Below are 13,420 nucleotides of genomic sequence, written 5' to 3' on the forward strand. Positions count from 1 at the left end.
GAAAATATGTATCAGTGCTAGATACTCAAATAGATAATTTGCGACCACTCTGCAAATGAACGAGATGGTCAGTCTATTTCAATCTTAAAGCTTGTGCTGTTCAATTAAAAAAAATAATATTTTGTCCAACTGCGAGCATTTGCAACCCCGTAGAAACTTTATCTGAACAATTATTTTTTGCAAAAACACGCACAAACCGAAAAAGAATTTCTAAATTAAATTTCTTCTTAATAATTCTTGGTAAATTTTTTCTTACAAAAGTGGATTATTAAATTATGTTATCGTACGGATACGGTCAAAATTAAGCTTTAGAGTATGAACAAATTTAACTGTGGTGCCATTTTTTAAGGGTGGTAATGCCTTGTGTCGCTATAAAAACGTTTTATCTTGTGTTTTTCCATATTTCTTACTGCTGTCGAGATAAAAACACTGTAATTCTAGATTAACACAGATTTCTAGCTTTAAGCTATTATCTATGAGCTATTTTTGTTGCAACAATATTGCAAACCCCTAATATAAATTGTTATAAAGTTTTGTATTTCAAATTTACTTGGAAAGTCTTGAAAGAGTCTGAAAAAATGAATCTTCAGGATGTATAAAAAACAATTTTGTAGTGATTTTTATTCCTTAAATTTGTATGCTTAGTTGTTTCGAAGATTTTCCTTACGAAACATCCAGAATAATAAGCTAGCGTAAAGTCACATCGTCGGTTCTATTTAATGTACTTTGTAAAATAAATTTGAAGAATATGGAAATAACTGTAAAATAATGTTTGAGTCTACGAAACAATACTACTGCAAAACAGAAGCCAAAAAATCACTTTCAAACTTAATTTTTAAGAAAAAAGTGATTTTATAAAGAGTTTAAGAGTATGTGGCATTTCGGTAATTTTCCATATTTCATCAGGTTCAAATTGAAAAGTAAATAATTTGAAAACAAATTTTAGAGGAAAGAGGTTCTAAAAGTTTGCAAACTGTTGCTACTGTTTTCAATTATCAATTTTAATTACTGATAGTAAGTATAATATCGTTTCAATTACCTAAAAAGACTTAGTAATAAATAATAAAAATACTTTCAATAGTTCAAACAATCCAATTCAATTCCAAAGGCCCAAAAAAAATATAGCGAGGTCTTTGAAAAAGTATATTTTATTAATGAAAATTAAAAAAAAGTTGTTCAAGCGGACTGATAATTTTTGGAATAAGAAAAAATTAACTGCTTTTGACAGGAGTCTATTTTACATTGAATTTAACAGAGCTGCACTAACTTAAGCAGAATCACCATTATTTCTCGTTGCGGTCAATCAAATCTTTGATTACAGTTTAATACGTATTATTCGATCATTTTTTAAAGAAAACGACGCGAAAGTCTATCAGATGATCTGAAGACTTGAGGAAAAGTTATATTTCTTTTCACCATTTCTAGCCACACTAACTCCAACAGTTAGGCACAGTTTTCATGTGTAGCAAATATTGCCCAATATCTATTGCGAAGTTGAAAAGATTGGCGCAAAATGTTCTCCCAAGTGCGCAATAGACAACATTTTTACGCGTTTTCTTTCGTTTTGGGTGGCTTAAATGTGCGTTGGTTTTTAAATAATTTGTGCGATGGTCTCCAAATCTGTTAAGACTTTAGTATTTATTCATTTGTTTTTTGTAACATTTCATTACATTATTATTATTCTACTAATTTTTACTAATTGAAGTGATTGAGACGAGTAGTACAACAGAATACAATCAGTAAGAGTTAACAAAAAATTGAAAAGGTAATTGTATAATTTGCAACTTACATCTATCACAAAACTGGCATTGGAATCTGACGGCATCGAAGCATTGGTCATCACAGATCCGGCTGAATCAGTGCTGATGTAGGATACAGACGAAGCATTACTTCGGATACTTCCTGACCCAGTTCTCCTATCTAACTCCCCCGTACTGGCACCTTTCTTAAGAATACCCTGAAAATGGTCAGATTTTACAGGTCATCACCATAGAGTGATCGAATCGACTTTAATGTGATCACACGTCATATTCAAAGCATGGTTAAAACAGCAGACCCTTGTCCATAGGTATTCGACCGGATAATGAATATTTTGTGAAAATTAAATGAAGTTGTTGATTATTTGTTGGACAAAGTTGCGAAAGTCTACTAAAACATCATATAACTTATCGCATTCTAGTATTTTTCATTTCTTCCTGGTCTTTGCTTTTTGTGTGGCAATTATTATCCATGATTTGTAGCCAATGTAATGTCCGAGATTAACGTATCTCTATCTATAAGAGTGAGGCAACTCAAAAAACAAACCCTCGAATTGAAATTTGAATGTTCTTAAAGGTCTGCTGTGTCTCATCTGAAGTAGGAAGAATACCACCATACTAACACAAAAATCAAACCCAAACCAAAAAACGGAATTGTTGTAGTCAATTTCAACACACAAAACGTAACCAAGAACCTCACTTTAAAAATGTTTTTTTTAATGTTTCCTGACCCCAACGATCTCCGTCTACTGGTTGAAGTAGGCTCGGTACTTTTGCTCTGCAATACGAAGCCTCCCCTGGAATCGTCCACGCGTCGGTCTCTCTTCTCTGCGGCATCCAGGGGTGTTGCGCCTGGTTCACTGCTGCGCAGCGACGATAGCGACCCGCGCAGCGCCTTCTGACCCCGATATTTCGATGCTTTGCCGAAAGGGGCGCTCGTTCGGACTCCGTAACCGTGCCGCATGCCGCGCATCCATTGTCCCTGATAGGTTCCTGGAACAAACAATATTTACTAATTTACTTATTTTGCTTTGCTTCTGACACAGCCAGAAGACTGGTTCTTATTTCACGCATTTATGACTGAATAATCAGAGTAACTAAACTTTATCATAAATTAAAACTGTTGTGCTTTTCGCTAAGATATTTAGTGAACACAAATTTGTCGGTCTATTAGAACCCCATGGAGTTACATGTTGCAAACTCACTTTTAAGTGAGGAAACATGTCACTGAACGTCAGAGTCTAAATATGATTAAATATGCTGTTTTATACTACGATCAATATTGATTTAAGAACGTGCCACGCCCACCAGCCATCATTCAACGTGAAAAGGACGTGGTAAAATAGATCGGAGTCACCAATTTGGTAGCGTCACAAAATGACGTCCAGAAACGACGTATACAGACGTGACAAAACATTAAATTTCACCTACCATGCTTTGAATTGTATAAAAACACTATGATGCAATCAAAATAACAAAGTGTGCGATATTATTTACCGGGGTAATACAATATAAGCGATTTAAAAACCACATATTCTTCAACCCTGGTTACAGACCGTAAATTTGATTGATGAGGTAAAATTGAAACGAAATTACAGTTCAATGCAGGTAAAGTTATTTAACATTTAGAAACAGTGTTGAATTGAGTACTGAAAGAAATTATTAAACGAAAAATAAATTGACCGGTGTGGAAATAAAAGGCAATTCCAGTAAATTGAATGGATCAATGATTGAGCAAGGAATTCAATATCATGTTAATCCAAAAGGTGATAAAATTAAATTCACTGCTAAATTTACAATGTGCCTATTGAAAATAGTTTGGACCAGTTCCAATCGTTTTCAAGTTGGATGAAGCATTGTGGTTTGATCTACAGAAATAAATATGGCAGTCCCACATTCAAACAAGATTAAAACGTAATATTATAATTGTAAGCTGTTAGTCCAATTTGGAAATAACCAGACTTTAACATAAATACTATATGTATGTTGGACCTAAAGTGATAACAAAGGGCTTTCAGAGTCCTTAACAGCACCATGAAATTGATCCCCGAAAGAATAATAATTAACAAATACAAGAAGAAATCATTCTATAAATCACAAGAGTCATATAATTCAGTTAAAGTTTAAAGTGTTTTAGTAAGCTGATTGAATTCAAATATTTCCTTCACTTTTAAGTTAGGTAAAAGTCGCCGAAATGTTTCATATTCCCGTCATGTTGCTTATAGAGATTAAAACTACAGGGCAATTGCATAACTGGTTTAGTAAAGTTAAGGTAATAAATAATGGTTATGAGTACATAACCGTTCTAGGCATGAGTAACACTGTGTTGAGTGGCGCTTTTGAGTTAATGCCGTTCTGTGCGTTAATACATTGTAACTCATCGCGTCTACTGACCAACACCTTGAATAACACTTAAATTTAACCTCATTAAAGATGGCAGACTTCGGAATCCAAGTTCGTGCTCACAATACTTATCCACTGATGCATTCGTAATTTAATTAATTATCTTAATTTCTCTTGAATTTCGCTTCGGTATCGGTTCTGTTAAAACCCGAATTTCGCAAATCCTAAAAAGAGTGCAATATTGGCACAAATTGAAGCACTGACAATGTTTCCTACGCATGATACAAAATTTTAAAAAATCAGCACGAAATCATCACACATGAAAACTATATCATAAAAACAATTTCCGACACTTGTTAAGTCATCCAAATATTCGAATATTTTATCCGAAAATTTGCTTGTGAGACAACTACGCTTTACAAGATGAAAATATATTGCGACTTACAATCCGACATTTATGCCATGTAGTTTAAAAATAGTTTTAAAAAATAATTGTTATTAAAAACTGAGAAATTTGCAAAAAACTATGTAGGCGACTGTAAAACGTAATTTTTCGAAATGTCAATTATTTGCCTCATAACCCCGGATTTATGTTTGCAAATAAACATACATTTCAGTCTTTAACTCCAAACAAGTTAGTGCCTGTATAATCATCTTATGCACTCTTCTCGAGCAGCTTCTCATAGGTATTCATTCGGTTAATTAACTCCTGCTCAATTTGTACCGGTGTTCGGAAGATCAGACATTTAATGTGTTTTAGTGTCCTGTGTATCTTACATAGATGGTAGGAATGTGGCTCTTTCTCAGTATTTATTTGATGCCTGGAAAAGTGTCAGTTGTGCAAGGCTCTGAGTGCTCCTGGAAGGCTCTGATGCATTGCCCCATAAAAGAAATGACGCCAATTTTGAATCACCCTGTATAGGACAGCTGTACATGTCACGTATCAAAAGGCCCTCTGTTATATCCCAACATATTTTTAGTGTTATGAGCATCATAAAATGCGCCGATTAGTTACTGGGCCGGTGCGTCGTGTTAGCGCATCACGCCGTTTCCGCATCACTGCGCCAACGCCTGAAAAGTTACCCATGCCTAAACTGTTGGCTCTAAAAATGACTAAAAAGTTTGAAGCCAGAAGTGGGAACTGACTTGTTAAGAGCATGTTTGCTGCGTGTACCTGAAATTACATTAATGCCAGCCTACTTGCAATTATATTTTTGTATTGTTGAATGGTCTAATCTAGATCGACCACTTGACAAATTGCCGAGAGTTAAAACTGGTTTTACATAATGTAAGCTTGTTATGTTCTTTGACATAACAGGCAGCGTAAACTAACGTCCTGTAGTAGATTAAATCTTATGTCACTTAATGTAAGTTTAATTTGTTTCCAAGTAGGTACGTTACTTGTGCTAATCACCTAGTATTAGCATGGGACCTATATAATTTATTATTTCCATACTGCGCCACAATGCGGCGAATATCAGAATATTGTTAACAGTTGCCGCAGAGTGAGTGAAGAACTATCATAAACTCATCTTTGGAACTAAGTATGCTTGCGTCAAAGTGCCCAATATAGAGGATTTAATTTCACTTGAAAAAAAGAGTTTGTTTAATAGTTAATCAAATAGAAATTTCAAATCGCGAAACTGTTTGGGTGCAAGATAGCTGTGAACTTGAAATCATGGTTTCGTTGACCAGGCGATGTTTTTCAAACAGGAAATATTAGCGATCAAATTGACATCAAATTCTAAGAATGCATGCGCTACTGTTTTGACTGAAGCGAGTAATGTTGCTATATTTAACAGCACATACGTCAGTTCAGCGCTCATTCATGAGTAGATAATTATTTTTGCTGATTACAAAATCACCGCCTTGTAAATGCCATCCCACTAAATAAGGTTTTAGTTTACAAAACTAAAAATAATTTTTAGAACTTCTTATTTAAATATAAACCCTTGAAATGCAAATGTTCAGAAGATCTCGGATGCTTCCAGTGGTTAGACAATTCCGTATAGTTTTATTTCTAACTTTCGGAAACTCGTACAAATTGCCTTCTAATTTTTAAGACGTTAAGAATTTCAGATTGAGCAAAATTAAGGATTTATTTAAGGTGTTCTTATATTTATTTACAATATTTAAGGTGTTCTATCGAAAATTCACTAACGGTTATTCGAATCGTTTCGATCATTTGCGAGATATAAAAGAAACTGTTGCAAACTTTACTAAATATTTAGAATCTCTTGGGAAGTTAACTATTTTGTTCTACTCCTAATGGGGGACTCTCCAAACGCTCTTTCCAATTGGTTCTTATCTGGTAATTTCAAGCCATTTTAAGATAGAAACTATTTTGCACCTTGGGCTTGTTTATTTTTGCTTCTATCAGTTTAGAAGCTAGAAATGTCTATAAAGAGCAAAATATTTATTTCTTAAGAAAGGATTATCGACCTATATCTGTGTTTCTGCCCTAAGTTAGTTACAAAGTTTCATATGAAAAGTTAATAAATAATGTATATAATCTATTTAATAAATATATATATAATTTATATTTGGAGACGCTCCATTAGGGTTGAGGTTGGGAAGAGGAAACGCGTTTGTTTGGTCGCTCTTGTTAAACAGGGGAGGTCCAGGAAGGTCCAATTGTGAGGGTTGCGTTTCCATCTTGAGTAGTCTTTCCGTAATCCTTGCCAAGTTTGTGCGTTCGTAGAGTACTCGGTTTGGTGGATTGTCTAATGGGTTTGCTGGGTATCTGATCTTCGTTACAAATCTCAGTGCTGTCTGTCCTGTAGTGCCGTTTTGTTTTATTCAGCAAAATTAATTATTCGGATCTCGACTCACACAATGATAAATATATTAACTGATTAGCAATTTAACCCGTACAAAAAATATTTTGGTTCACTTTTAACTAATTATTTTCACTAATTATCATGTGCGAGTAAGTATTAAGTAATATTAAGTATATTAAGTACTCAAGTATTTAAATTCTCATTATTCGGTTGCGTTCATTTTAAATATCGTTTCTGTTCGTATGGATAGATGCAGCAGAAGAGTTTAGCCCTTTTTTATGATTGTGTGTCTTTATCAAATCAAACCTCGTTTCTGTTTGTAAAATTATTGTAATTTTAAGATTTGACTATTTTCGTCTAAAAAATGTGTTGATCAAAACACCAATAACCTCTTTTGATCAAAACACCAATAAGATGCAACGTTGAACCAACGTCGATTTTTTGTTACGCTGACAACATCACAAACGCTAATATACCAGAATGAAAAGCAAGCAAACTAACATCATCATAAAGACTTTGATAAAATGTTTGCAAATCGCTCATTAATACTTCTGTTCATATTCATCAGTAGATGAAACTATTTTTTGTCTTGTCTAGGACATCTGTCTGTATTTTTCTCTTGTCTAGGACATATGTTTCTCGCCTAAAGGCTTATTACTCAATATTGAGCATTATTAAAACGACGAATAATCATTAGTAAGACGTTTAAATTATGTACATATCACACCACTTTAAGTTATCAACGTCGTCTTTTCTTATTTCTTTACATGCTTTCGTATAAGATGTCTGATATAGACAAACTCACGTCTGGAAGAGGTCGCAACGACGAAACACTCGGTACGTCAGAAGGAACTTTGAAGATATTTATTGAGCTTAAGTGTGACATATTCCTATTAGGTGGTAGATTCAGTAATGCGTTTTGAGAAAGATTTTTCTATTTACAGAAGAAAGTGTATTATATATCCTTTATCTCTTTAATTATTCTTAAATTTTAATAAAAACTAAAAAAATGAATCTTCTGCTTTCTGGTAACTGTAAAGGTTAAGCCAAAACACGCAAATACCAAACAAAAATGATTAATTATTGCGCGTGATTTGCGCTCATTATTGTCCCGATTAACAGGAAGAGACTTTTTAGTCAAAAGTACATTTCCCAGCTTGGCATTATAGCATCGCTAAGACGCCTTGACCTCATGCGATTATTAAAATATTCTATTCTAGTCCAGTAGTACTAACCGTTTGAAACATTATTTATTTATCATTCTCCCGAAGGTTTTCCGCTGCTATTTGGCAACGCCAAACTGCTATTAGAGGGTCAAAGAGCTTTTAAAATAGCAAGGAACATAATTTGGCTCCGATTTGTGATTAGGCTCCGGCTACGGAGTTCAGACAAGTATAAGTTATTCGAGAATATATTTCGGCAGTAAAGACATCTTGCAAACGGCCCTATTACATAACTTTTAAATGCCGAAATCATATTATGAATGGCTCGTTTAGAAAATCAATATGCCTTGCTTTACAGTGTGGATCCACTTATTATAGATGCAAAAGCCTGTTAATTCATCAATGTTTAAAGCTATTTTAGCAGTAACAAAGATAAAAGAATTACGTATCCTATTATTGAATTCCTCCACAATATTTCCTTCCTTTATCATGTAGGTAAACGAATAGGATGATGAAAGCTGTGCAAACATTTAACGTCTTTCGCAGTTCTTGTGTTGTTCTTAATTCATTTAAAAAAATTATATTATCATGCTGTTGTGGAAGCGTCTTCGTAGAATTAAGAAAAAGCTCGGTTGAAACCAGGACCAAGTAAGGATTAGGAAAATTCACAGAAACTTAAGTCATATCTATCTATCTATCAAGCAACACTACAACCCTGGGTGGGTCTTGGCCGACTGTACAACTTGTTTCCAGGTGTTTTGATCCGCCATCATTCCATGTTTGAAGGGGATGTTCATCTTTGCAGATCTGACACAATGTTATCTCTACAACGTATTCTGCGTCGTCCCGATTGGTCTTCGTCCCTCCTCCTGTATTAATTTCACCAGTCTCTCATCATGTAGTCTATGTACATGACCTGCCCATCTTAGTCTCTGCTCTCGACTTCTTGCACATCATCCCCATCCCTATACAATCCTCCAACTTCGGCATTTGTTCTCATTCTATATTCATTCGTGGTATGGTCCGAGAATTTTTTTTTTAAATCTTATGCTCAAATCGATCGTTTTTCTTCGTTCTCTTTTCTCATGGTCCGCGTCTCACACCCATACATTAGTATGGGTCGGACAATGGTTTTGTAGATTTTCGCTTTTGATGTTCTTGTAAGACTTTCTACTTGTAAGCTCTTTCAATTTTGTTGAACGTTTTCTTTACGGAGATTGTGGATCTTCTCTGTGGACCAAAATACATCGTACCATTCTCCCGATATTTCAAAAAGGGTAATTTTTTTGAAGAACTTTGACCATCAATAGCAGATGAGCCAGATATTTTGTGTTAATAAAAGTTAGGTCAAATCGTCTTCTTTTGATTCAAAGAATATCGCAGTACCCTTTTGATCATGTGCTTACGGGACACCCTGTATATTGCGTATCCTATTGAACATAAGTTAGTAAGCATAGTTTAAATATGAGAAAATGTTTAGACGAAAATAAATCAATGTGTTGTAATTCATTTTATCATAAAGATGTTCGAAATTTCAATTTTATAACTTAAAAGTTTAGACGCACGTTGCAGAGCAACAGAGTGCGTTTTGAACGTCGCAATTTTAAGTCGCGCCAAATATCTGGAAAACTGTTGTGGCTATCGAATCTTAACAAGACAAGGTTTGAGAAATCATAAAATACAGCCAATTTTTAAATTTTGTTCATTATAAAACAACTTGTGTTCGTGAAACTTTTATTTCTCTCGCAAATATAAGCAATTCATTTTGTGAGAAAACTCGCTCAAATATTCCAACTAATCCGGATCGAAGGACCAAAACGTTTGTAAACTAGTAATTGCTTGACTGAATTAGTTGCATTTTTGCTAATTGTGGGGATGATCAAATAGTGACCGTTTTAATCAAACTAAATAGATGAAAACTTGCGTATCGTGGACTGTAATATTCAATATAATGGGTCACAATAATGCAAGTGTGTCGCCATCCTCTCTCCAATGACAGAAAGGATGACGTTAACAAACTGAGGCCAAAATATTTAATTTAGCATTTTGAGAAGACTTTCAAGCTACACTTTGTATGATGATAAACTTAATAATTTTCCCAATGAAATATTAAGTATTTCAAATTAGCAGCGTATTATTTATTATTTATAAGTGATGAACCAAATTTCGACTACCTACAGGTATCAAACGTTGCCTTCAAACATCTAAACACAAATAAACAGTTTTATAATGTTGCAATCGGGACTGTAGTATTTCAAACTGGCATTTTTATTTATACTAAAGATGCGGACAGGATAGCCATTAAAATTGTGATTATTGCTTTTGGATTTCGAATCCTCACTTAAATCCCACTTATATAAATGGCCGTTGGAATAAATACTAGATTTAAATGAAAATTCTCCCATCAGAATTCCGGTGGAGTTCAGGTCCTTACACCATGCGCAACTGAGTTTCAATATTGATTATGTCGATTTGGGATCAACTTTTAGTGGTTGAGTTGAATAGGGATAATTTCTTGAAAATCAAGAACTGCCCTTATGATATTTCATCTATTATTTATGAAAAGTGTATAACTTTGGAAGTTGGGCAACAAACAAATGTAAGTCCCAAGTTGATAGAACCGTTTGCTAAAATTGACGAAGAAAAACAATTATACCTACCTACAAACATACTGAAGCCACTGGGTTTTCAAGTAACGTTTTTAAACGTATTTTAATTTATTAGTTTGCTGACTCTTTTCCAATTTGGCATTACTTTTAAATACTTTAAAGCGCCCAATTGTTAAAACTTATTCCAAAGCGGTAGCTACTCATAACTCAAGAATACAGGGTGTCCCACCGAGAACCACCGCGATCAATATATAAATAGGAGCAATTTGAAAATTGGACAGTTTACTGAAATCAAGAGGGTCACTCGTCTTAAATATGTATTTTCAAGATGACCATACTTCTCGGTAGTAGGTTTCCGATATACCGGAAGTACGTTTCAACTTGCTTATTTTAAATGAAACACCCTTATATAGTATTACATTTTTAATTCAACTTTGGAATTTTTAATTTGGAAACCTCTTTAGATAGGTATAAAAATTGACAAGACCTATATAAACGAGCAACAATATACAGGGCGTCTCATTGAAAATATCGACGTTGTAAGGAATTTTTAGATATAAATGAGGTCGTCATATTTTATTTTACTTAATGGTAAAAATTTTCAGAAACAGCATGCATTGCGTTCTCCGTGAACGACTCTTGCGCCTACCTAGTTCATTTTGTTGGCTGCTCTAGCACTACTTTTCGGATTCTATGGTTCATGTATGCGCACTTAATTTCTTAATTCCTTTGCTTAATTAGTAAATTATGGTTTATTAATTCGTTGTGCTACCTTCGTGTGATTTAAGATTTTTCTCTCTCCTTTCTTCTTGCTTCTATGCGATCAAATGTGCCATTTATGTTTCTGCAAGTCCTTTCGTACTAGGCTTCTTGACTTGCAAACTTTGAGTTTACATGTGTGATCTTATCCAGTCAAGAAGGCACCTGATAAGCACGAGAAAAAGACGTGCAAATATACGCTAAAATAATCAATTTTGTCAAGTCGACGTGATTACCGCGGTAATATTATGAAGCATGGAGAATTCCAATGCCAGGCCAAACGTAGGCGAATGTTTCAAAACGACAGCGAACTATTTTAAACAAAATTAATACCCATAGTGTATTTTATCTATATTAGAAAAAATATGAAAACTTAATCAGAAAATGGCCAAACTTCAGCACGAGAGGTACCTATATAAATATAATTTATTTATGTAAACTATAGATTTATAATATTTCTACCAACTAATGCTCTATATTAAAAATTTGAATTGTCAATAGTTGATTTTTACGCTCAAAACCGGAATTAGAAACTACTAAAATCACGTCTTATTGAGGACTTTTTCCATCAAAATGTCACATGCTAGAATATAACGTAATACTCACGTGATTTAAAGTGAGTTCTCAATCAGTCAGGATGGGTGCATCTTACAATAATTTGTAGATAGTATATAAGAAAATCTACTTTGAATACAACAATATACTGCAGACTAGAGTGTGAGGTCTGATAAATCCCTCATTATTGAACGAATTTATTTATTATTTAATTAATTACAAAATTATATTTTCCCCATAAATAAATAAAAACACCGATCCAGATTCTTTCTAGAAAAGACTTTAAGGAGTGTTAAGACTTTTCAGTTACGGTGTAAAAATATTCTATAATCATGTCCCAAACTTGTTGCATCTGTGAAATCGGTATAGACGAATTGATCCTCTATTATGATCCAAGATCCAACCAAACAATCTGCATACAAACTCAGAAATCGAATCAATTTGTCACTCTGGAAACATCACTTGCTTTACTGGAAGAATTGTGTGATTTTCCCTTGAAAGCTCGAGGCAGACGGCGTCGCGTCGGGCGCCATTGATCGGGAATGCCGACGAAGGTAAACTGAGTCCGAACAAAAGATGTATGAATATGAGACGTACTCGGAAATGGGTCAGTCGATCCAACCAACAACTAAGAAGAGACCGAGAGGGTCAACAGATTCCCGATTTAATGAATTTTTTTTTAGTACAAACATTGTTGAATCGTTTTTATAAAGCATACTTTTACATTTGATCTATTGACGTTTCTAATATACTTTGTCGAAAAATTGTTAAAAATTTTATAAAGGTTTTAGATATTTTATCGCGAAAGGAAGAAGGAATTTGACGTGAGTCCGTTTTGAAGCGTGAGCTCGAGTGGTGCGCTTTTTCACCTTTGTCATATGCCGTTGGAATCTTTGAATATAAAACTAACGTTAGTTTTATATTCAAAGGTTGGAATACTAGAAAATGTCAACTACATCCAAAAATACGAGAGATTCTCGTATCAAGCAAAAGCCAAAATTTGGAACAATTGTTAAAAAAAAATCTGAGCCTATTTAAAGAGATAATCGAAAACAAATAATACAGTTTCATTTTCCTTCTATAAAATGTTGTATTTCAAACCCGACGGTTCGATTTTCGGCAACCATCATCAGTATAGTGCTGTAATGTTGGCTTATTCACATAAGAAAGATGATTAGTTATGCATGAAGCGAATGCCATCAAATCCTAACAAATTTTCAACTAAAATTACGCTATAAGTTGGTACAGTACAAACGGTCGGATTTTTGGTAATAAAAACGTGCAACTCAAGTCCGCTAATTATTGCTGGACTCTATTGCTTTGCTATTTTTTATAAACATTTTTGTGGAATCTTGTATGAGACATTTGAATAAGTTGTTTGCTAGACTGAATAGTTTAAAAGAAAAAGGGCATAATTGCTTGATAGCGATGGACTGGCTCGTTTTCAAATATCT

The 13,420-nt window shown here is 34.0% G+C and overlaps 1 protein-coding gene across 2 annotated transcripts in view; it reads right to left on the minus strand.

Annotated features, from left to right (window-relative positions):
• LOC109534014 (probable serine/threonine-protein kinase ndrD) overlaps window positions 1-13,420 on the minus strand; it is a 75,020-nt gene that overhangs the window by 33,670 nt on the left and 27,930 nt on the right. The window contains exons 3-4 of one of the 2 annotated variants that reach the window (XM_048664842.1): window positions 2,458-2,750; window positions 1,790-1,945 (exon numbers count right to left, since the gene is read on the minus strand). In XM_048664842.1, coding sequence (XP_048520799.1) covers window positions 1,790-1,945; window positions 2,458-2,750 — 449 coding nt within the window. Of the gene's footprint in view, window positions 1-1,789; window positions 1,958-2,457; window positions 2,751-13,420 lie in introns of both variants that reach the window. The other variant, XM_019899556.2, reaches the window with a different exon arrangement.

This window comes from Dendroctonus ponderosae, unplaced genomic scaffold, assembly GCF_020466585.1.
Source record: "Dendroctonus ponderosae isolate FM_Combo_2020 unplaced genomic scaffold, Dpon_F_20191213v2 Dpon_F_20191213_3, whole genome shotgun sequence".
In the NCBI taxonomy this organism is placed as follows: domain Eukaryota; kingdom Metazoa; phylum Arthropoda; class Insecta; order Coleoptera; family Curculionidae; genus Dendroctonus; species Dendroctonus ponderosae.